Source organism: Pinus tabuliformis, chromosome 8, assembly GCF_031772625.1.
Source record: "Pinus tabuliformis cultivar Carrire ecotype Pingquan chromosome 8, CPIR1, whole genome shotgun sequence".
Lineage (NCBI taxonomy): Eukaryota > Viridiplantae > Streptophyta > Pinopsida > Pinales > Pinaceae > Pinus > Pinus tabuliformis.
The window spans coordinates 181,952,623-181,976,806 of NC_142294.1; the positions used below are offsets into that span (position 1 = coordinate 181,952,623).

The 24,184-nt window shown below is 39.6% G+C and overlaps 1 protein-coding gene across 2 annotated transcripts in view; it reads right to left on the reverse strand.

The window, feature by feature from the left end:
• The window catches only part of LOC149234725 (delta-1-pyrroline-5-carboxylate synthase-like), a 290,923-nt gene that overhangs the window by 149,662 nt on the left and 117,077 nt on the right, over nucleotides 1–24,184 (reverse strand). For both annotated transcript variants that reach the window (XM_089371914.1, XM_089371915.1), the window contains one exon: nucleotides 16,999–17,276. In XM_089371914.1, the coding sequence (XP_089228040.1) occupies nucleotides 16,999–17,276 (278 nt within the window). The remainder of the gene's footprint in view (nucleotides 1–16,998; nucleotides 17,277–24,184) is intronic.

Sequence of the window (24,184 nt, forward strand, 5' to 3'; positions counted from 1 at the left end):
TATGGCCTGTGATAATAGTTGTATTCCTCAGTTCCTCGCTGCTCCAATATTAACCATTCACCTCTGGGAAGTAGCGCGACCTCCTTGGATAATTGATCAGCGTTGTAGTTATGTTCCCTGTATATGTGGATACAAGAGATATGGTTAAATGCAGTCTTGAAAGTTTGAGTTTCATACAATATGTTGCTGAGTGTGTGAATGTGACATATTGTAGAAAGATTGAACCAGTTTACAACAATCTTTGAATCCCCAAATATATTCAGATTTATGCACTGATGTCCCAGAGAGAAGTGTAATAAGTGGCGAAGGGTCATGAGTTCCGCAAAATTGTTTGAGCCCACACCGAGCCCCAGCTTTACTTTAAATCTGTGGTGTTCATTGATATGAAGGACGAAGCCACCCCCACAGCCATTTTGATTCGCGGCCCCATCGAAGAAGGCCCAAGGGACAGTTTTGTCTATAATGGGGGGTGGTTGTATACGCCTCACCCTAGGGGGAGTAGGGTCGGGCAGTTCAAGGTATGAGGAAATAATGCTGGCTTCCGTGCGTGGCCAACACACAGCCATGTTCTCAAAGATATATCTGTTGCGGACCTTCCATAAATGCCAAATGACCACTAAAGGGAGGTTCAGTAGTTTTGATCCCGGATGTCTGTGGTTCCAATCTTCCCATGTACTTAGTAAATCATCCCCGGTCCAAGACCCAGCAAATCCAATAGATGTAGAAATGTTTTGCCAAAGGGCTCGGGTTGCTGAGCAATGTAGGAAGAGGTGTACAGTTGATTCCGATGCCTCTTTGCATAGAATACACCAAGATGGCCCGTATATCGCTCTATGAGTTAGATGCTCACCCGTGGGAACAATATCTTTAAGGACACACCAGAAGAATAGTCTGGTACGTGGAGGAGCATTAAGCTTCCAGATATCTCGCCACCAGTTCAAAGTTAACTCAGGTTTTTTATGCTGTATGAGGGAACAGTAGCCCGGCTTTGGTGAGTATATACCATTATCTGCCATACTCCAAACTAATTCGTCAGGCCCCTGTTTGATTCGGATATGCGAATCGGATAATGCTGAAGTATATTCGAGCCACTCCTGATGCCATTGTGGAGGAAGGTCGAGTTGTAGGGCCGACTTCCATGCCTATGTGAAAATATCTGAGCGTTGTTGATCAGCGATGTGTGCAAATACCCTGATCTCTCGTTCATGGAGGAGTCTGATGAGTTCTCTACTGAGGATGTGTCTTCCCCCACTTCCTATCCACGGGTCTTGTCCAATCCTACCCAGCGATCCATCATTGATTCTCCAGACCAAATTGTCACGAATGAGGGGGAGGGAATGTATCAAAGCCTTCCATATCGATGAGCACCCAGTCGTCTGCCATGATGGTAGTCTGATCCAATCCAATAAACTCTGAGGCCAAATGTATTTATGGTAAGATACTTGAGCCCAAAGGTTCTGACTTGTCATCAGTGACCAGCCCATTTTTGCAGAAATTGCTCAAGCGAAAAGGGGAAGGTCCTTGAGCCCCCATCTGCCCCATTTCTTTGGTAGAGTTATCTTTTGCCAGCTTATCCAGGCGAATAATCTTTTGTCCTGATTGCCATTCCAGAGATATCGGTTACAGAGTTGTTTTAAACGCCCTAGAATGTTCCACGGGATCCATGCAAGTGCCATCCAGAATACTGGAGTGGCCTCCAAGACAGATTTGATGAGCACCAGTCTGCCTGCCCTTGATAAATATCTGAAGCTCCATACAGTGAGTCTCTTCTCCAACTTTGAAACCAGCCAAACCCAATCAGCAATTCTTTGACAAGTTGGTTTTAGCCAGTACCCCAAATATTTGAGGCCCCTATCCAAGGGGTGAATGCTGTAGGGGAAAGCCTGCTGTGCAAAATGTGATTCCTGAACCGATGTGCGAGTGTAAGTGATGGTAGATTTAGTATGATTTGCAAGCATACCTGTAGCAGCGGAAAAGAGAAGAAGAATCTTGGAAAAGGCTCTAGAATCGCGAATGCTGCCATCCAGCAGAATGAGTACATCGTCCACAAAGAGTAGATGAGTGAGGGAGCAAACATCTGAGATCCGGAGACCACAGATATCGCCATTCCTTTTTGCAGAGGCTATGAGCCGACTAAGACCTTCCATGACAATCAGAAAGAGCAGGGGAGACAATGGGCAGCCTTGCCTCAGTCCCCTTTCAGAGTGAAAAAAGGGTGAGGCCGAGCCATTAAAAGGAATGTTGAAAGAAGGGGAAGTAATACAGGCCATTATCCAAGTGATGTAGGAGTGGGGGAATCCCAGATGAATAAGAAGCATTTTAATATAGAGCCAGCTGACACGGTCAAAAGCTTTGGAAAGGTCAATTTTGAGAATGATGCTCTTGAGATGCTTGGACCAGATAGAATGGATGGCTTCTTGAGCCGAACCGATGGCTTCATGAATCTGTCTGGATTCGAGGAAGGCAAATTGTTGAGGGGCGATGTGTCTGGAGAGAATCGATCTGAGACGGTTGGCAATGGTCTTGGAAATGATCTTGTATAGGCAGTTGCATAAAGAGATAGGCCTGTAATCATCAAATGAAGATGGGGAGTCAGATTTAGGTATGAGAGTAATGAAAGTCGAATTGATGGCGTGGTAGATGGATCCCGATGTTCTGCTCTCCTCCACAACATTCAGTGGATCCTGCCCCAGGATTTCATAAAATGCCAGATAGAATTCAATGGTCCATCCATCCGGGCCTGGACTCTTATCTTTTTTGAACCATTTTAATATACCTTCTAGCTCCCCAGAAGTTACCAGAGCATTAAGCTCTTCCACATCATCCTCATCAACAAATCTCGGAAAATGACTCGCAACATTGATAATATCAGGAAGATTTGCATCACGGGGGCATTTGTAGAGATCTCTGAAGTGTGTGATGCCAAGGTGAGCAAGCTTATTGAAGGAGTCAGCCATGTCTCCCTCAGGTGTTGGGAGTTTCCAAATGGTGTTGGACACCTTTCGACCCTTGGCATAGCTATGAAAAAACTTCGAATTATCGTCCCCTGCTTGTAACCAAATAGCTCTACTCCTCAATCTCTGGGATTCTTCGCGCTCTTTTAGAATGATAGCCTTCTGGTTTTCCAATTCTATCAGTCGACCCTTATCTTCTGCTGTGATAAAGCCGAGTCCCCAATCATCTAGTAGAGTGCTCAGCTCTGATTCAATATGGGTGAGTTGAGAGGTTTCCCGAGCATGCTTATCCTTTGCCCAATTAATGGAGAGGTGCTTGATCTCAGAGAGATTTCTGCAGAAACCTTTTGCACGTGATTCTGCTCCATTAATGGGATGAGTATCCAAAATTCAGAGATCATCTTAATATATGACGGGTCCTTCAGCCAGGTGTGATTGAATTTGAAGGGGCTTTTGGCTTCTTAAAAGGCCCTTGAATTTCCAGATATATAGGCGCGTGATCCGAAATGCCTCCCGTGCCCACCCATTGCTTGTAATGATGCAACCGATGAAGGAGCATATCCTTCATGATGAATCTGTCAAGTCTGCGAGCCAATGTAGCATCGCCCACCCTCCTGTTCCTCCAGGTAGGAAGAAGTTTATGCATGGGGATATCCACAAAATTTGTCTGCTCTAACAGGTTAGTCATGTAATCTGTGATAGAGTCGATTTGTGCCGCCGATCCCCATGATTCCCTGAAACCTAAAGAAAAATTGAGATCTCCGCCGATTATAGTCTGCTTCTCATCCATGAGGGAGAGATGTAAGAGTCGCTGCCAAAATTGTTCTCTTTGATTACAAGGGGCGTAAACGTTCACAATCCAGAGATTCATGCCCAGATCAGCAGTGAATATATCCAGACCCAGGTAACCGGGTCCCCCCCAAGTTGCATTAACCTTAATGGTACGAGGGTTAACTCCAATGGCCAGACCACCGGATCGACCAGCAGCATCGAGGGCAATATAAGACCATCCCGGGGTCAATGATTGCAGGGTATGGGAGATTTGATCGGTCGAGGAAAGAGTCTCTTGTAGCATAATGATATCGATAGATTCAATCTCTATGAGATGCCTCATGGCTAGATTCTTGGAGGAACTAGCCAACCCTCTGCAGTTATAAGATAAACACTTCATGGGGGAACGCTACGCAGGGTATATCCTGCTCTAAGGACCCCATCAATGGTAGATTGACGACCAGAGATTACCTCTGCCCCTGCTTTCTTAATAGCCTTAGAAAGATCAGATTTCCTGCCTCTGGTAGGCAAGGGGCCGGCACCCGACTCAGAGATACCAAGACCGGACTGGGCTGACAAAACTTTGGAATGTGATCTGGATCGAAGGAAGTAAGGATGAGAAGGGGAGGCCTCTGAGGATGGCCGGGGAGACGATGATGAGGAGGGAAAGAGTAGAGAGGGACCAGTGGTGGCAATGAGGGGAGGGGATGACATAGAACAATGAGCCATAGATGTCTGTAATGATGCACCAGAATCATTAATAATATGATCAATAGAAGAGAGAGGAGGGTGCAGGGGAGTACCCGAGGCTGTACCAGCTTCAGCTGCTGAGCGAGCCCTGGTCATCGGCGGCGAGGAGTGCCTGTGTCCAGGTTCGACCGCTGGTGAGGATGCCACCGGAGACTGGCCAGTAGGAATGGGGCGCGAGGAAATCGGTGAAGCAGCCCTGGAAGGTGCAGGAGTGCTCTTCGGGGAGTCCTCCGCTTTTCGGTTGAGTGGACAGTCTTTGAAGAGATGCCCGACCTTGTGGCATCGCCTGCAACGGAACGGTACTCCCTCGTAGTCCAGTATCTATACTCTGATGTATCTCCCCCACTGAAGAGTGATCTTTTCCTCCAACCCTTCACGAGTATCCAAGTGAACCAATATACGCGCGAGGGTCCTGCTTCTTGATTCCACGAATGTGCGGTCGTGATCAAGATAAGTGCCCAGTGCATTGCCAATCCTGATGAAGACTTCTTCACCCCAGAACTGTAGTGGAAGTCCCGGCAAGCGCACCCAAATCGGTCCAGCTCCAATTTGTTCATGTTCGGGGTCAAACAGGGGGCTCCACCTTTTGAGGAGAACCGGAGCCATCTCAATGTGCCAGTACCTGGCCAGTACCAGGTTCGTGTAACTCTCCTTTGAGAAATGTAAAGAGAACCAGCCTCTAGGCAAGACATGTACTTCAGGTAGATCAATGAGCAAACCCCCCCAAATCTCCTTTACCCATTGAGTCAGCCGTTTTGCCGAATATGCCCTACCCCGTACATGCCCTACCAGCACGGTGTTTGCCATGATTGCAAACTCTCCTATTACCGAATTCGCTCCAAACCTGATGGTGATATCCTTTGAGGTAGCCTTGATGCACTTCGACTTCCTTTTGCTGGTACGGGGAGCAGATGGGTGGTCCACCAGGGGATTAGGAACGCCTTCCTGTGGGAAGGGTTTAGCAGGTTTAACCTTTACAGCAGGTGTCTCGAAACACCCAGATGGACGGGTACCAGCAGATGAGGTATGCGCCGCGGCGGAGACCGGAGGGTTGACAGAAGGAGCAGCAAAAAAGGCAGATGAAAGCGGGTCAAAGGAGGGCGAGGGGGGGTGTGGGGAGATAGAATATGGAGAGTGCCCGGGGAGAGGGGGAACATCAAAGTTAGGGGATTCGATAGGAGGCGACCCGATGAGGGGAGGGGCAGAGCTGAGCCGCGAAAGGGGAATAACGGGAGGTCGATGAGACGATTCCGGTCCAGCAAACGGCGAAGACGAAACAATCGGAGGGGCTGAAGAGAAATTAGGGTTATCAAAGATGACTCTGTCCGGGAAAGGCTCCTCCGAATAATCAACTGCCTCCAACTCCAAGTTGTCGTCCATCCTGTCCACAGGTCGAAATCCGAAAGCGACGGGTGTTGACAGCTACGGTGAAGGGTGTACAGTGCGCCTGTCTGAGACCGTGACGGTATTCTGCAGAGATCTGGTAGAAACCCTAGGTTAACCTAGGCCTTCACGAGCGCGTACCATCCTCAGAGCCGAGTCACCACTTCTCAACTTCCATAGATGATATTTAGAAAGGTCGAATTTCAACTTATGTTATATGCATGGTTGAGTAGTTTCATGCATGCTGATTTGACATAATATTGAGCAGATTTTGGTAAGTGATTTAACAAACATATAGAAGTTAAGGGGCAGATTTACTGCTGTAATAATCTGTTGTTATAAGTTATTTCAGATAGATGTGTTATACACTCGAGAGATGGTCCCTAAGGGATGAAACATCACATTTGCATATTAATTATAATCAAGTTCATAAGATAACTAAGTGTATCTCCTAGAACTTGTTAGTTCCAAACAAGTTTCCCCTCATCCTTCACCTCTCACCTTTAGGGACTACCCCCCTTAGCTTGCCTAGGAGATAGCTAGAACGGAGTGGGCAGAGATCAAAGTGACAGCCCCTGCCCTGAGCGTTGTTTCCCTTGGTGTACACTTTAGGCGACAACAAGTCCAAAGTCTTGAGTTCCCTTCAAGTACTTTAGAACTCTTTTTGCAGCAGACCGGTGACCATCACGAGGCTTTTGCATAAACCTGGAGAGGACTGCAACAACAAATGAATTGTCCAGTTTAGTAGTGGTCAAGTAGTTGAGACTTCCTGCGAGTTGTTTGTACTTTGTTGCATCCTCAAATTCTTTTCCTTCAGTAGATGTGAGCTTTAAGTTCTGTTCCATTAGAGTAGTCAAAGATTGCACTTAGCCATGTCGAACTTGTTCAACAGATCTCCAATGTACTTCTTTTGAGAGAGGAATATAAAGTTCGGATGTTGAGTTACCTCAATACCAAGATAGTAGTGAACATAGCCTAAATTTGTCATGTCAAAACCTCTCCTCAGTTCTTTCTTTATGGATGCAATTTAGCTTTCATTGTTCCTTGACATCAGAAGATCATGTCTTGTTTGGAAATCTATGTCTTGTTGTGCCCTGAATTTATGTATTTATGAATAAAAAAATTCATAAACATATTTATAAAAACCATTGACTGATTTCCTTCCCATGGATTTTAAAAACCATGTCTTGTTTTGCCATGAATTTATATATTTATGAATAAATAAAATTCATAGACATATTTATAAAAACCATTGATTGATTTCCTTCCCATGGATTTTAAAAACCACGTCTTGGTTTGCCATGGTTGGTAAAGTATTTTTTTACTTTGCCCTTTTACTCCTATAAATTTTTTGGATAAGTATTTATCCAAATTTATGTCCCATGCATTTCTCCTCTTTATAACATAGCAAAAAACATGTTTTTTTCTATGTAAAATTTCGTTTTTACTCAGCCTCCTTTTACTTTCACCTGTAACCTCATTTCACACCTGTAAGTCTTCTTTTACTTCAGTGTCATTTTTAATTAGCCTCCCATCCGTAAACTCATTTCATAAATATATGAAATTTCCTTTATCTCCTTTCCCGCCACATTTCATAAAATTTAAATCAATACGAATAATAGTTTTCTGGGGGGGATAGGTAGTAAGTGGTTTAGAAGAGAAGGGGGGGGTCTGAAATGAACTAAAAATTGACAGCTGTAAAACATGGTAAAAGTGAAAACAACTTTTTGGAGTGGGGAGGTTGGTTAAAGGTTGAATAGGCAAGCCCCATTCATTTAATTTTTCACATATCTCGAGGCATGAAGATTAGAAAAATTTAAAGATTGATTGCGGGGTGGGGACACAAATCTATTTGACTTTTTGACCTGGCTGACGACTTTGATGAGTTTGTAGACTTCGAAGGCGTATGTAACATGAGTCTGACTTAGAGATGAGTTATGGACCCAATAATTTTACACAAAATTAATATTTTTATTTTTTTATTTCTTATAAAATTTAATTTATTTAAAAATTAAACTCAATATTAAAAACCCCAAGAAGTAGTATATGCACTTTTATACCTCATAATTGTGTTAGGGAATAAACTGACAGATTTCAAAAAAGATTGTAACTTTCAAGGGCATCAGAAAAAGTTACAACATCAGCTCCAACTGGGGATTGCTTCCTCCTGTGGGACGTAGAGAACTAGTAGATCAGTTGCCTTGATTGTTGGGCATGGAGTCATACTTTAAAACCATCAACCATTCATCTGAAATCATGTAAAACTATAACCATTCCCCATGAATCAATCCTGTCATTTGAATATCCTGCAACTGCAAACTACAACCTATGACTGTGAATTGTAACCATGCTGAAATCTGAAAACTGCAAATTGCTGGAGTGAAACAACTAACACTGCGAGTGGAAATAAGCACAACAGTGCCTAATTCATTGGGCTATGGAGTTAATAAGTCAATCAACAATAAATTTACTCCTTTCAATCCCTTGGAAGTAATTGTACTCAACCAAACTAAACTTCATACTACAAACTTGAAACACAAGCTAAAACAATTGTTGATCTACTGCATTAATCCATAATCTGCAAACTCATTGATCCACTGCACACTGAATTTGAAAATAACTAATTCAATCCCACATAGTGTCTACCTAACTGAACTGAAAATCTGCACCGTTAGGTGTAATCAAATTTCCAATGTAACCAAGTGGGAAGTGCATTAACCGGCAGATCACTTTGCATGTAGCTGAATATGTAAAAACTATTTACAATATGAGAGAAAAACTCCATAGATAACTAATACTTACAACTAAAATTTGAAAGCTACATCTTCTGTAAGTTTCTGAATTTTCTAATCACAGTAGATAGGAAGAGAAATATGCTACTGAATGCTACCATTGCTATGAAGAAGAAAAAACTTGTAGTTGCATGCTATTATCATAGCCAGGGATGCACTTATCATTTTGAACCAATTGAATCTGGAAACCAATGGAATCGCCATATGACAAAGTGGAGTCACCAGGTGAAAGCAATGCAACCAATATCAACTATCTAGTCTTTGTTCACCAGCAAAGAGTAGATCTAATTGTGACCCAGGGAAAAATTTCTTCGTCAATTCATTCCATGGCAACGACGAAATGTTCTACTTGTTTCTCGTAGGTAGTTCTTGGCTGCAAAACTACGCCGAGAAACCAACTCGACCAGTCTTTAGGTTCAAGTTGGCCCTTGAACCAGAGGGGGCTCCCTCAATTGTTACGAGGCTTTGTTTAACGTTGTTCACTGTCACTGGACAACAGCCTATGAAGCACAATGACCAGATTTATGATTTATTTTGGGTGGTTGCTAATGATTGTCCAATCTCTGTTTATGAATAAATCCCTCTCTTGCAGAGTCCTTGGTCAAAGTGCCAGCATCCAATTTGACAGAATAACATGATTTTTAAAGAATTTGACAAAATAATATAAGGGAATTCATGATAATTAAGTGGTCATACTGAATACTTAATCAACCAAATAGAATGGATGTGTGTAGAAGATTTCTACAGCCAAACAAAACACATTCAAAAGATGACAGAAGGCAACAATTAATAGATGTAGAGGAATTAACCAAGACAAACAGTCTAGTTAATTAATCTCTTTAAATGATTATAACTTTGCAAGGGATTTCAAAGAGATTGACACACAATCTATTCTTACCCATATCTCTTATGTTACTTTAAACATGTACAAAAAATAAGGTATGAAAGCACTAGAAAAACATACAGGTAACACAATTTTTGTCAAGAACTAGAGCTAGAATACTTGATCCGGATTTAAACAGGAACGCAACAAATTACAAAGATAACCATAAATACTGAGATGCAGCAGAAATAATACTTCATTTCATTAATGTAAAATACTAAAATATGCTTACAAACAGAAATGGAAATAAACCAGCTAGTGCGATGATAACTTATCTCTGAGAAGAGATGTGGCGGCTACATGCCTCTGAACTATGTTACAATGAGGCTCGAAGGCCTATTTATTGTTAAGAAACAATGGAAAACCCTAAACATCCAAAAACCTAACCCTAGGAGATGAAACGCCAAATTTTGGGCCCCGTTTTAGGTAAATTGGTACATCAATTTCCCGAGGTCGTAACTTTGGCACCCGATCTGCGTTTGACGCCTACAATAGCTCGTTAGAAAGATCTATCCGAGCACTACAACTTTGGGAGAAACAACATTGGTCATAGACCCATGTTCTCCCAAATTTCCCAAAAACGTCGTTTAGGGCCTCAAAATGGCTCTGGAAGTTCAGGACCCAAAAAACTTGTGCTACAATTAAGGAAACTGAAAAACTGAAAGAGACAGTTGTGGGGGTCCAAGTGGGATAGGTGGGTGGCCACCAACATCCACCTGGGTCATTCCTCCCCCCTTAGGAAGCAATGGTCCCCATTGCGTTGAGTTCCTCCATCTGTTGAACTTGGTCCCTGGTGAGTTGTTCTACAATCTCTGACGTGTCCAATAATGGTGGGAAGCATGGTCAAGGGCGTTCCACATTGAATGCTCGGTGCAAGCGAAGGAATGGAGGAATGTTGTGCTCCAAAGCATTGTTTCCCACAACCTTGGTAATGCTGTAAGGACGATGTCGAAATGATTTGAGCTTCTGATGGGCTCTTGTAAGGCATTCTTTCTGCAAATGTAACAAAACTTTGTCGCCCACTTGAAACCTATGTGGTACCCCTACGGGTGAGGAGAAGTTGTTCATGTGTTCTGTCATGACCGTATCCCTTTGTTGCTGCTGCTGCGTGGAGGAACCCTTCGCGGAGGTCATGGATGTGGCGACGATATTCCCCTTACTTTGGGAGCGAACCAGACAGAAAATGAATTTTCTAGTCTAGGAGATGAGCTTGTTGCCTTTCTTAGCAATGATCAAAGAAGTGGTGGTAGGTGGGGCTACCTCCGGTATACTGTATAATGAATTACCCAAAGTGATAATAACAGCACGAGGCCTTGACTCATACACAGCATGTCGCCTCCACAAGTATGGTTGGCCTAATAATACATCACAAACATCAAGAGGTGCAACATCACACAATACCTCATCTGTGAAGGGCTTGATGTTGTAGGGAAGGCGGCACTGCTGGCAGAGTCAGAGATCTCGTCCATGGTGAAGCCACCCGGTACTGTACGGCGCGGGTGTGGTGTAGTCGGTAGGCCCAACTGCTTTACGACCTCTACTGAAATGAGGTTCTTTTGGTTGCCACTATCGACAATGAATTGTAGCGGCGAACCCTTCACCCACATTTGTGAGTGGAAAAGGCGCTCCCCCTCTGGATCTTCGAGCTCATTCTTCTGGATCTTGGCGGTGGCAATAGTGGCACTGGGCTCCGCGTCAATGATCTGCTTCATTTTGCCATTCCCCTTGTCAGGTTTTGACTCAGAGTTGGAACATGCATCTGATTCGGAAGCCTTCAACTCGGCCACCAACGACTGCTTGGTTCGACATTGACTGTGTTGTGAGTGGGGCTCTTATGGAACTCACACCACTTTCCTGTGTCCTTCTTGGACTTCATGGTGTTGTTCTTTTCTTGTGGCTTCGACGAGTTGTCTTGGGTTGCCCCGTCTTGGCTTTGTCCTTGGTTCTGCGATTTGGGGAAGCCTTTCCCTTGCTTCAGATTCGTAGATCCAAAGTCTCGCTTCTTTTGTTTGAACTTCTGCTCAATTTTGACAGCGTATCAGTACGCCGTGCCGAGCGAGGAGATGTTAAGGAACTCCATCTCTTCCTAGATGTATCTGTGTAAGCAGTTGCGGTATTTGAGTACCAAATGCAGCTCAGAATCCTTGATACCCAACTGTGTGCAAAGGGTATGAAAAATGTTTGTGAACTCCGGCACATCTTGGTCCCTTCCCTGCCGCAACATGGTCCACTTTATGTATTTGTCCTCATAGCTTTTGATAAGGTAGTACTACTCCTTGATGGCATCCCGAAATGAATTCCAAGTGGGTGCGGCTGAAAATAGTGAGCCCGTACTTTCATCCTTCTACTCGCAGTAGGTTTCCCACCAGTCCTTAACATGGGGAGCTACTTTGAGAAGAGCGAAAATAATCTTTTCCCGACTGGGAAAGTCATGAACAGAAAAATACCCTTCTAGCAGATTTAACCATTTATCTACGGCACCTGTGTCCATTTGACCCTCGAAGATGGGGATTTCAAAATTAACTTGTACCTTAAAGGGTGTGGCGTTTCCAGAGTAGCTGTTGGAAGCTAATGCGTCACCTCTGGGTAGTCGCTAAAGGATCTGGGCAAAGTTGTCCATCACCGCGTTCCTTTGTCGCTCAAGGGCTTCTTTGAGCAAGATTTTGATAGGATCTCCTACCCCCTCGTCTTTCTTTTCATCCGCCATGGGAGGCCGTCGAGATTTTCGAGGCTGTTCTTGCAAAGGTTCGACCAGTTCAAGCCCTAACTCCTTATATCCCGACCTCGTTGGTGACATGCAAAGAAAAACAGAGAAAAAACAGACCGCTCTGATACCACTGATCCAGATTTAAACATGAACGCAACAAACTACAGATATAACCATAGATACTGAGATGCAGCGGAAATAATACTTCATTTCATTAACGTAAAATACTGAAATATGCTTACAAACAAAAATGGAAATAAACTAGCTAGGGCGATGGTAGCTTATCTCTGAGAAGAGATGTGGTGGCTACATGCCTCTGAATTGTGTTACAATGAGGCTCAAAGGCCTATTTATTGTTGAGAAACAATGGAAAACTCTAAACATCCAAAAACCTAACCCTAGGAGATGAAACGCCAAATTGTGGGCCCCGTTTTGGGTAAATTGGTACATCAATTCCCCGGTGTCGTAACTTTGGCACCCGATCTCCATTTGACGCAAACAATAGCTCGTTAGAAAAATCTATCCGAGCACTACAACTTTGGGAAGAGCAACATTGGTCCATAGACCCATGTTGCTCCCAAATTTCCCAAAAAACGTCGTTTAGGGCCTCAAAACGGCTCTGGAAGTTCAGGACCCGAAAAAACTACTAAAAATAGTAAATTGTGCTACAATTAAGGAAATTGAAAAACTAAAAGAGGTAGTTGTGGGGGTCCAAGTGCGATAGGTGGGTGGCCACCAACATCCACCTGGATCAATATTGCAATTAGGATTTCTGTAATAAAATCTTTACAAAGTGACAGGGTTTTGGCATCAAAAGCCAACCCTTTTACATTACATATGAAACAATATATAGAATAAATCTCTCCTAAACTGTTACAATATTTCCGGAATAAAATCTTGAACAATAACTAAAAGTAAAATAATATCTCTAATTTATTTGTTGGAAACTTGGAGTTGTTTGCAAGTCTTTTGCCTTGCACTTTTGAGCTGCTTAAACTATTTGCTGGAAAACTACACTTTGATCCCAGTTTGTTCATCTTCTATTGCTAGGTGTCCTTTGAACGATGATATCTTTACCTCTAAAAATCTGAATAAGAATAATTGTTGATCTTCCTCCTTCAAATGCTAAAATCATGTCTATAATCTAGTTGACTAATATTTTTTGCTAGGTGTCCTTTGAATCTCCAATGCTTGAATTGACCAAAGATTTTATGTCACTTTTTAAAGTGCTTCACCATTGTCGTAAAACATTTGGGAAGAAAATATTTTTCTTAAACGTGTAAATTTCATATTTATCTATTTTCATGAATTTCATAAATGAAGTTCTCAAAATATCTCCTCAAATAATTGCATCCCATAAATCCATCCATTGTTTGAAATCATGCCTTGTTTTGAAATCTATGTCTTTTTTTCCCCTGAATTTATATATAGATGAATAAATAAAATTCATAAACATATTTATAGAAACCAATGACTGATTTCCTTCCCATGAATTTTAAAAACCATGTCTTGTTTTGCCCTGAATATATATATTTATGAATAAATACAATTCATAAACATATTTATAAAAACCATTGATTGATTTCCTTCCTGTGGATTTTGAAAACCATGTCTTGTTTTGCCATAGTTGGTAAAGTACTTTTTTACTCTGCCTTTTTACTCCTGTAAAATTTTTGGATAAATATTTATCCAAATTTATGTCTCGTGCATTTCTCCTCTTTATACTATAGCAAAAACCATGTTTTTTTCTCTGTAAAATTTCGTTTTTACTCGGCCTCCTTTTACTTTCACCTGTAACCTCATTGCACACCTGTAGTCTTCTTTTACTTCAGTCTCGTTTACCTTAGTTTCATTTTTAATTAGCCTCCCATCCGTAAACTCATTTCACAAATATATGAAATTTCCTTTATCTCCTTTCCCGCCACATTTCATAAAATTTAAATCAATACGAATAATGGTTTCCTGGGGTGAGGATAGGTAGTAAGTGGTTTAGGAGAAGGGGGGTCTGAAATGGACTAGAAACTAACAGCTGTAAAACATGGTAAAAGTGAAAACAACTTTTCCGGGGGGTAGGTTAAAGGTTGAATAGGCAAGACCCCCACCCACCCCCCGAAATCCATCAATAACCATTCATTTAATTTTTCACATATCTCGAGGCATGAAGATTAGAAAAGATTAATGATTGAGTGCGGGGTGGGGACACAAATCTAATTTGATTTTTTGACTTGGCTGACGACTTTGATGGGTTTGTAGACTTCGAAAGCATATGTAACATGAGTCTTACTTAGAGATGGGTTATGGACCCAATAATTTTACACAAAATTAATATATTTTAAATAAAATAAAAAACGTTTTATAAAAAAATATAATTTTTTATTTTTTTAAAAATTAAATTTATTTAAAAATAAACTCAATATTAAAATAACCCAAAAAGCAGTATATGCACCTTTATGTCTCAGAATTGTGTTAGGGAATAAACTGACAGATTTCAAAAAATTTGTAACTTTCAAGGGTGTCGGAAAAAGTTACAACATTGACTACATTAATACTCCAAAGGCATATAGGATCTACATAAAGGAAGGGCACTGAATAGAAGTTAGCTAAGATCTAAGTTACCAGGATTCGGATACGGATACGGATTCGGATCCGGATTCGCTAGTTTTTTGAAAATCCAGGATCCGGATACGGCAAGGATACGTCAAGTACAAAAAATATAATAATATATTTTAAATTTTAATACGTCAAGTACAAAAAATATAATAATATATTTTAAATTTTAATACGTCAAATACAAAAAAATATAATAATATTTTTTAAATTTTAATAACCACATTAATTTATGTGACTAGACATTTATAAAAAAACCACATATTTATACTTTGGTGGAGGGTATATATTTTTTTACATTTCAGTTAGCTACCAGTGAGGGTAATATATAACTTTCGTTAAATATAACTGTTATATAACATATATTATGATATATTAAACATTAATATATAAATATATTAATATAACTGTTATTATTATGTAACATATATATATAAATATATGAATATCATTGTTATATTTATATATAACATATATTACCCTACGCTATGCGGCTATATAACTGATAACTAATATATTAAATATTAATATGTGCATATATTAACATAACACTACGCTATGCGGCTATATAACTGATAACAATAAATGAATGTTAAAAATTTAATTACAGAGAGCCGTTGCGAATCTGGGAGATGATGTTAATCTGATTGAAACAGAAGTTACAAATTATAATTCCGCGCGCCAGCAATCCCCACATTGCCATCAGTTTGTAGCAAATCCAACGACAGTGACCGAAAATTTAGGAGTTAGATCGAGGTCACAATCTCGTCCAGCCGGCCAGCGAATTTTTGTTCAGGAATCTTATTAATACTCTTTAAAAAAATCAAAATTTAATATTTGAAAATAAAAAAAATATTATTATTTTTACTTAATAGCAGGATTGTCATTAAAAAACTCCTTAACTCAAGACAGAGGAAGAGAAAGTATGACGCAAGATAAAACTGAATCTGAATATGACAGGTGCAACATATACATTAAAAATGGGATTTCATTTTCCACGTTTGCATATTTATTCAAGATTCACTGAATTTTTGAAAATGTTACTTTAATATATAACAGAATTCGTGAATCCAATCTACGTGATCTGCGGCATCGTGGATCTCAACCCTCCGTTTATCATCGGCCATTGTAGAGCCTTCAATGTACTGCATATTATTTTGAACAGTTAAACCCTTGCCGTGAATAATACTGTGTGCGGGCGTGAATAACACTGCGTGCTGCGTGCAGGGGGCCCAGCAAGGTGTGCGTGCTGCGTGCAGTGGTAAGCCCGCAACAAAAAATCCCGTGCGGGATCCGTATCCTGTAAAGGTTGTCCGTTTCCAAAAACCGTCTATTTAAAAAATACGTATTTTAACCGTATTTTTGGAGTATCCGGATCCGGATCCGGTTCAGATCCGTGGATCCGGCAATACTCCTCCTGCCTGTGCCGGATCCGGTAACTTAGGCTAAGATGTGATATTTGATGAAAGCATTGCATTTAAGAAATCAAAGGACCTCCTGATGGACTCTAAAGATGAAGAACTTCCAATATTTAAAGAAGAATGTACCAGGGAGGAAGAAGACTCAAATCATGAAGTTTAGATCTCGCCTCACTTGAGATCAAGGGCTGAGATTAAAACTTAATCACTGAATTAATTAATTTACTTTTCCTAAGTTTACTTTAGTTCAATAAGCCAACATAATAACTATGTGTTTTTCCTGAGTTATACTTAGGCTAAGTTACATTAGCAACTTGCCCACATTTGAGCAAGTGTTCTAAGGAGACTTTGGGCGACTTCTACACACCTAGACACTTGGACCTATGCAAAAGTACCTGCCCAAGCTATAATCATGAACACCTAAGCCATCATTCTGTTTCAAATATATAGATTTCTTTAGTGCATGAATCACTAAGTAGGAAAGTGGAAAGAAAAATAGCAAAACTGATCATCAGACATTCAATAACAGTGCTGATTCTGAAAGACAGAAAACTGGAAAAGCAATATCCAGGAATGCTCTTGCATGCACTAAAGCTCTGTTGTGAAGACTCTCCATCCATCTTAAAACATTAAAAATAAAACAAAGCATAAGAAAATTTCATGAGAAATTCCTAATAGGAGCTTCAAGAATGGATAACAGAAACCTTACTTGAATGGATGACAGAAACCTTACCTGGTAATAACAACTGGAATGCCAGCTTCAGCAGCATGACAAGCAGCTTTTACTTTAGCAGTCATTCCACCCCGTCCAACCCTAGACTTATCACCAAATGTTATTGTCTCGTCATGTTTCTCCTTTACGTAAGTATGTATAAGTTTTGAGCGAGGATCACTTGGAGGACCACTGTAAAGGCCATCCACATCACTTAGAAGAATTAGAAGATCAGCTCTCAACTCAAGGGCCAGTAGAGCAGCCAAACTATCATTGTCCCAGAAAATACCAGTAGCATCCTGAAAAACAATATATAAATTTCAAAATCAAGAACAGAAATGTAAAACTGTACAAAGCTCTAACTGCATCTTCTTTCTCATGCAATGAATTAAAACTAAAGAAAAGTGCACAGAAAGATACTTAAAAAAGCAGAAATGACAAATGAGTTATCTCCATCTGTATTGACCATTTTTAGCAACCAGCTAGTATCACCAGTTCCTAATAAATGTGACAACACCCTAAGAATTTCAAATCCGATGGGGAATGCTATGTATGCTGCAAGAGGGATTACTCAAAGACACAGTTACAACCATAAAGTAACATGGATAGCTTTAAGCAAGTGTATAAACTTTCATTGGACACACCCATAGCATCAAAAAACTTGTCAACAATCACTAATATGCATTCCAAATCCTTGATGTCTGACACTCATTCACACCACAGTTAAAATTGGTCAAAAATTTTCAGTCCCCGTAAACAAACACTGAAGCAAAAAACATATTTAACTGTCATAGAGAACCAAAAATAAACCAAAAAACATGTTCCCTTGCAGCACAACTTTACAATATGTTGTAATAAAGTCACGATGTATAAAGAAATGATAACTTGAGGGAATTAGGTCATATGTATGTAATCGGTTGTTTGGGGGTTACGTAACATGCACTGTACAACTCCCTCGTTGAGACTATGCTATGTAATATTTTCTCATATCTTTTGATAAATGAATCATATAGAATCTTTCTCTCCTATCTGCAATATTTCAAATCTGCACCTTGAACAGTTTCTGCCATCTTTTCTAAATGTCATCATTGATAATCTTACAGTTCACAAAAATTATTAAATATATTGCAAAAGGTTTTGTCCTTCTAAATGTGAAACATCACTAGTCTTTGGCCATTGATGCCACTCTCCAATATGTCTACACCAAATTTAAATCTCTCACTCAATATTAAAAATAAATAAATAAATAAAAATTCAAGAACTCCTTCAACTTTATCAACCAACACTCTTCTCAACATAGCCCATACTGTTTCTCCAGCTTACAGTCTAACACTCAAGGGGCACTGTTTCTCTCCCATTATGCAGAACTGAAGTCACCTAATAGCCTTATAGACTCACAACTGCTAAATCTAGAGAACCATCATAAGCCCACAGGGCAGGCCTTGTTGGTGATTTGAGTGTTCTGTTAAGGCACTCGTTTGTAAAGGTCACTGGTTCAAACCCCGTGGGTGAGCCCGTCAGGGGTAACTCTCGCTTACCTTGTTCAGTATGGTTTGCGGGATATTATATGGGGCCGCGAGGGTTTTTCTTAGCAGCAGCACAATGTAATCGTAGATGCAGCTATGATAATTGATTGTATGGTTCTGGTTACCGATTTCCCTCCTGATATTACATTAAAAAAAAACGAATAAAAAAAAAAAGATATTAAAAAAATCAAACAAACAAACAAACATATATTCATTGTACAGTTTTTTGACAAAACTGCAGAGTGGAGACAAGATTAGATCTTCAGCCTTTTATGAATCTTGTGGCTCGCCTAAAATAAACTAACTTATCAAAGATAAATTTTCTCAAATGAGGATCACTAAAAACAAACTTGTGCTAAAAAACGGTAATATTTGATTCAAAAATTCATTATGAGTCATTTAAAGCAATATAACCTTATAACTAACTACAATGCACACAAAATGCGTCCATGCCTTATGTTTTAAGACTGCGCACACAAGATCTACCCAACTAATTTCCTATATCTTATCTTCAACTTACAGATGTTTCAAATGTTGATGTGGTACTTCTGACATGGAAACGAGTATACAAATGGTTTCTAACAGTTCTTTTATGTTTAGTAGTAACTCATTCTGTGCTATGTCTACTCATTCCATTGATAAACCTATTTTGATAGAGTTATAGCTCCACACAACTAAGTTAACATACAAAAATAGCAAATTGCTATTTAGTGTTATCCATTATGCACAAGTGTGTCTTTGCACATGCTATCACACATAACAGATGATATTGACATATGACTGATCAAATCTGTTACCCATCATTTTGCATAAGACCTATGTTACCCACTAAAAAGTGGGTAACTAGTAGGAGAAAATTATTCTCCTCTTTGGACGGCCAGCCAACCAGCAACCCTATATGATTAGCACATAACATAATCCAGGATTCTCCACTTCTTGCTCTGGTCAGATTTCTCTCCCATCAGGCATTCCTTCTTGACGGAATTTGGGTCATCCATTGGCGGGTACTTTAACAATTTTTGCAATCATGTGCTTTCACTTAATGTTATGGGTCTACTAACATGGATCAAGGGGAACACTGAATAATTGACTGATCTCAACTATATTCTTGTTCCTTCACTTCACCTAGAAGGTTAGTCATTAACTCTAGTCTACTGGAACCTCCTCTGAGGCCTTAGGGTTTTAGCCTTTAGGAAGGGCACTAACAGGGAAGCATTGAATGAAGTAACATGTCCAAGGTAATCCATACTTGCCACTTTCCATCTTTCCCCTTATTCATCTCCATTATTCGGGCTGGTGGTCATTGGCCATTGGGAATAGAAACCTTCATCCTCATCCTTGACTTTGGGTTGGGGCTAGAAACTTAGCCCTGGAGGTTGGTGCAACTAAAAGAAAGAGAAAAGCATAAGAAAGCCACAATGAAAGAAAAATGAAAAATGCAAAAGATGGCTAGGACATTTACTTAGTGCTTGGGCAAAATCCTAGCATGACTTATACCCCCCTCATAGCCATCACCCAGTTCCTCAAGCATTTGATGCTTCATTTAAAAGGAAGGAACTCTTGTATTGCCCCAATCCTGATGAATGATAACCGTGTCATCTTAAATGGGTAAGAAAAATTCAAAAGAAAGCTTGGGCTCATGAGCTATGCACCCAAATAAAGATAAATCATAAAAAGTAAAAGGCACATTATAGGGGTGGAAAAAGTAGGCCATGGGAAAGAGTAACTCATGTCTGCACGATTGCTCTGTCCTTACATCTATAGACACCCATTAGCTACTCACATGGCTATGGCATTGTCCCTCGAAGTCTTTCCACTCTGAAGCAATCACTATCGCACACATCTATGGATTGATGGGCTAACCAGAGACATGTCACTCCCCCTAGGGATTGGAAACACCTAATAGGGTTGTTGACCTAACTATCCCTAATACAAGTGACATGACTTCTTTACATGTCCTAATCTAGTTAGACATTTAAAGGTGAAGCTCTATGTGAAGTATTATTGTGACCCCAAACATTAGATATGGCCCACTATGACTCATTTATAGTTATTGTCCCTAATCATTGTTGATTCCAATTGATCTTGAGAGGCATTCTCAGGTGGTGTTATCAGAATAGCAAAGACCCCTCGAGAGTTGATATTCATCCCATTTAGCAGCACTCCAAAGGTTGTTTTCTCCAATCCAAACAACATTATGACCTAGATGATGCAGCGTTGCCCATCTAAAGGAGAGTGGTTGAACCATGAGGTGGTTACAAATGGTACTAGACTCACCTAAGTACCCCTAGACTTTAATTTATATTCTTTTTAATTAAAATTGAAATTACTACACATTTAATTATATATATATATGGTTGAATAAATAAATAAGTCAAATAATTAACTAACTAATTAGGCTATCTAATTAACAAAATTTTATTAATTTTTCTTATTATTTCCTATTATAATATTAATATAGGTCTCTATATAGTTTTAAAAATAATAAAAAGTATATTAATTAAACTCAATTTAGGTAAATATAAGCGGTATATTTAGTTACAAATGAAAATAAATTTAACAAAGACTAACTAATTATTTAATTAAATAATTTTCCCTATCTCTTGGTCCAGTCCAGTTGCCCAGTCCAATGTAGCCGTTTCCTTGGTCAAATGTAGTCGTTGTTGATCTATTCTCTCTATTTAACCTGCCGCCATGATCTGGTTCTTCATCTTGTCCTGACGATGAACCACACTTATTGGCTCGAAACGCATCACAAATGAATTTTGATGTGATTTTCGCCGAAAACATTTCTCAATAAACTTGATATGGATCACAGAAGCCTAAATTCAACAACCAAGGCTTGGCGTTGGATTTATTGATGATGTGCCCAAATGGACCTAGGACACCCCCAAGCTAACCTTGACACTGTTCAATGGGTGTTACTTGTCCCAAAGCCCAGATGATGATGGTTATCCTTGAGAAGAAAGGGAAGGGTTTGCACATCACTAATAGACCCCGATGCTTGAGCATGATGATAGAATGTGTTGGAGAATGTAACTTAATTCGGTCTTCATAATGATTTTTGTAATCATGACAATGTACAATTTATATAAAAAGAAAAAAGAAAATTAGTCAAAGCATGGGTTTCATGCTCAAGTATAGATCAAAGCATCTTCTTAATGCTTCTAGGGCTTGATGAGTCAAATAAGAACTTTTGTCATGTATTATAGTCCCGCTTGGACTCTTTGTAACAAAAAAAATTATTATTTTTGAGTCAAAAAAGTCATTTTGTTCTCCTAGACCAAGTCAACCCCTCCATGACAAGTCCACCCTGTTGGGGCAAACCTTTTCGTTCTCTTGATGACTATAAATGGAGAAAAACTCATCCTCATTTGTACACAATTGACAAGTTCGATCTCTACATAAGAGAAGAAGAAAAGAAGAGCAAAGGCCAAGGAAAGAAGGGAAAACCAATGAAGAAGAAGAAGGCATGGATTTTGAAATTTGCAATGTTCTTGTTCATGCGTGCGAGGGATCTAGGGCTTCTGTGTGAATTTCAGGGCCAAGGGTTGCAGGTCCGAACTGCAAATTTGCAGTGGATGGTCGAGACTTTGAGTTGACCAGATTTCATGGAGGTTGACCATCTTTGACTTGGTAAAATTTGACTTGATTAAAGGACTTTGGAGGCCTAACTTGGTGCTTGGAGGAGGTCTTGGTCTTTGGGTCTTGGAGGTCTCACTTTGATTTGATTCTCTAAGATGAGAAATATTATTTCTATGTTTTCCCCCTGGAGGGGTTTTGCCCTGGCTTGAAGCCTATATTTTGTGTTCTTTGTGTTCTTGTGATTTTCATGTTTGGTAATTGCTTGATGAAGAAGTAATAATAAATAGAATAAAATGCCAACTAATATCACAAGTAATTATCAAGGAGAATCAACTCTAACCTACAAATACATTGCTTTTCCAACATGGTATCAAAGCTAAGGTTGGTAGAAGGAGGCTAGAAGATCACAAGTTGTTGGCATTTTGGAAAGGAAGAAAGAATACAACACTCTTTTAGTCACTACTACAAGAAGAATCCAAAGTCTAATACAAGTCTAAATGTGGGTTGATTTGAGTTTCATACGAAGCCATCCCTCTTTGATTTTAGCACATACAAAAGTTTTTGTTCTACGCATAACAAGTAATCTGAGTTCCCTTTGAAATAAAGACGAACTATTCGTTGCAAGTTTATCTTCTGCCTATCTAAGATCTTTATAATAGAGATCCGAGAATTCTCTACAACAAGTAATACAAGTCTGATAAATGAGTTGCTTTGAATGACCACTATACGAGTTCTTTTTTGATGAATTGATGCAACTGTAATATAAGTTCCAATAAAGGCATGGTAATGGATATGAAATAACTTTTTGTTTGAGGACATGAGATCCGAGCATGTGATCCAAGGTGCTTCGGTATGATGAAAATCCATACGACTAACAGTGGTATGACTGATCCAAGCTTCTTGGCATATATGCAAGTTTTAGTGCAAGTTTGTGAAAGGTATTGTAATGCAAGTTTAAGAATCTTGGTCCGAAATTCTGAGGCACCTATCCCGAATCCGAAGTATTGTGATGACCCTTAACTTTGACTATAAGTATGCTACATTGACAAACAATGAAGAATTGTGAGATCTCTAGACACCTCTTCTATGAACTGAAAGTAATATGAGTCCTATGATATCCACGCTGCTACAATGTACAAATATAGTATGTCAAACAAGTCACAACAGTGATATGATGGCATGCAATATTGGTTGTTATCGTACAAGTTGCAATAGTTCAAGTTGCTACAAAAATGTGAGTTCGTTTTGAGCTACTAGACCAAGATCGAATTATTCTCTCTGCCTTGCAAATTTAAGAACCCACCTACAAAGCGAATTTCTTGGAGAAATGCAAGTGCAAGAGATTATTCTAGGTATAACGCTGACAAGATTTACTACAAGAATGAGAAGCCTTGACATGACAATCGGACAATGATATGGGAACAACAAAGCTTATTGGACTTGTAAAAGAACCGGATCTTCAAGGTAAAGTGGCAGAGGTATGTACAATTTTTATGTACATTTCATGTTATGTGTCAAGGTTATGATGATGATCAAGAAAAGGATCTGCATAAATATTAGTGACAGTAGCATGAAAAAGCATGGTCTTGTAATCTAATGATTTTGTTAGGGTTTTGCAACATGATAATAAAGCAAGGATGATAACTTTGAAGTTTTTAGGGTTTGTATAAAACTTGTATAACATATCTTGAAGACCTTAAAATTTAGCATTTTGCAACTAGCCTACTTATGTATGGTTGTAGAACTTTACAATTTGTAAGTGATAGGTCTGGGCATCTAGGGTTTGTAAACCCTAGCAAAATATGGAATAAAAGGAGAAATCCTAGAGATAGAAACCTTAACTAATTGTTTTTGTGGAGAAAAGGCACATAGTTCTTAAGCATGATAGTAACTATGTTATGATGCATATGCAGATTAAATCTTAAGATCAAGAGATGAATGCATTAGGGTTTTGAAGCATACTTGTACAAGTTTTGCATGATAGAAAATCTAAGGTTTGTAACATCTTGAAGGTTTTTGTTATCTAGGGTTCGTAAACCCTAGATGAGACTTGGATTGGAAAACCCTAGAAAAGGAAACCATATCTAATTGTTCCC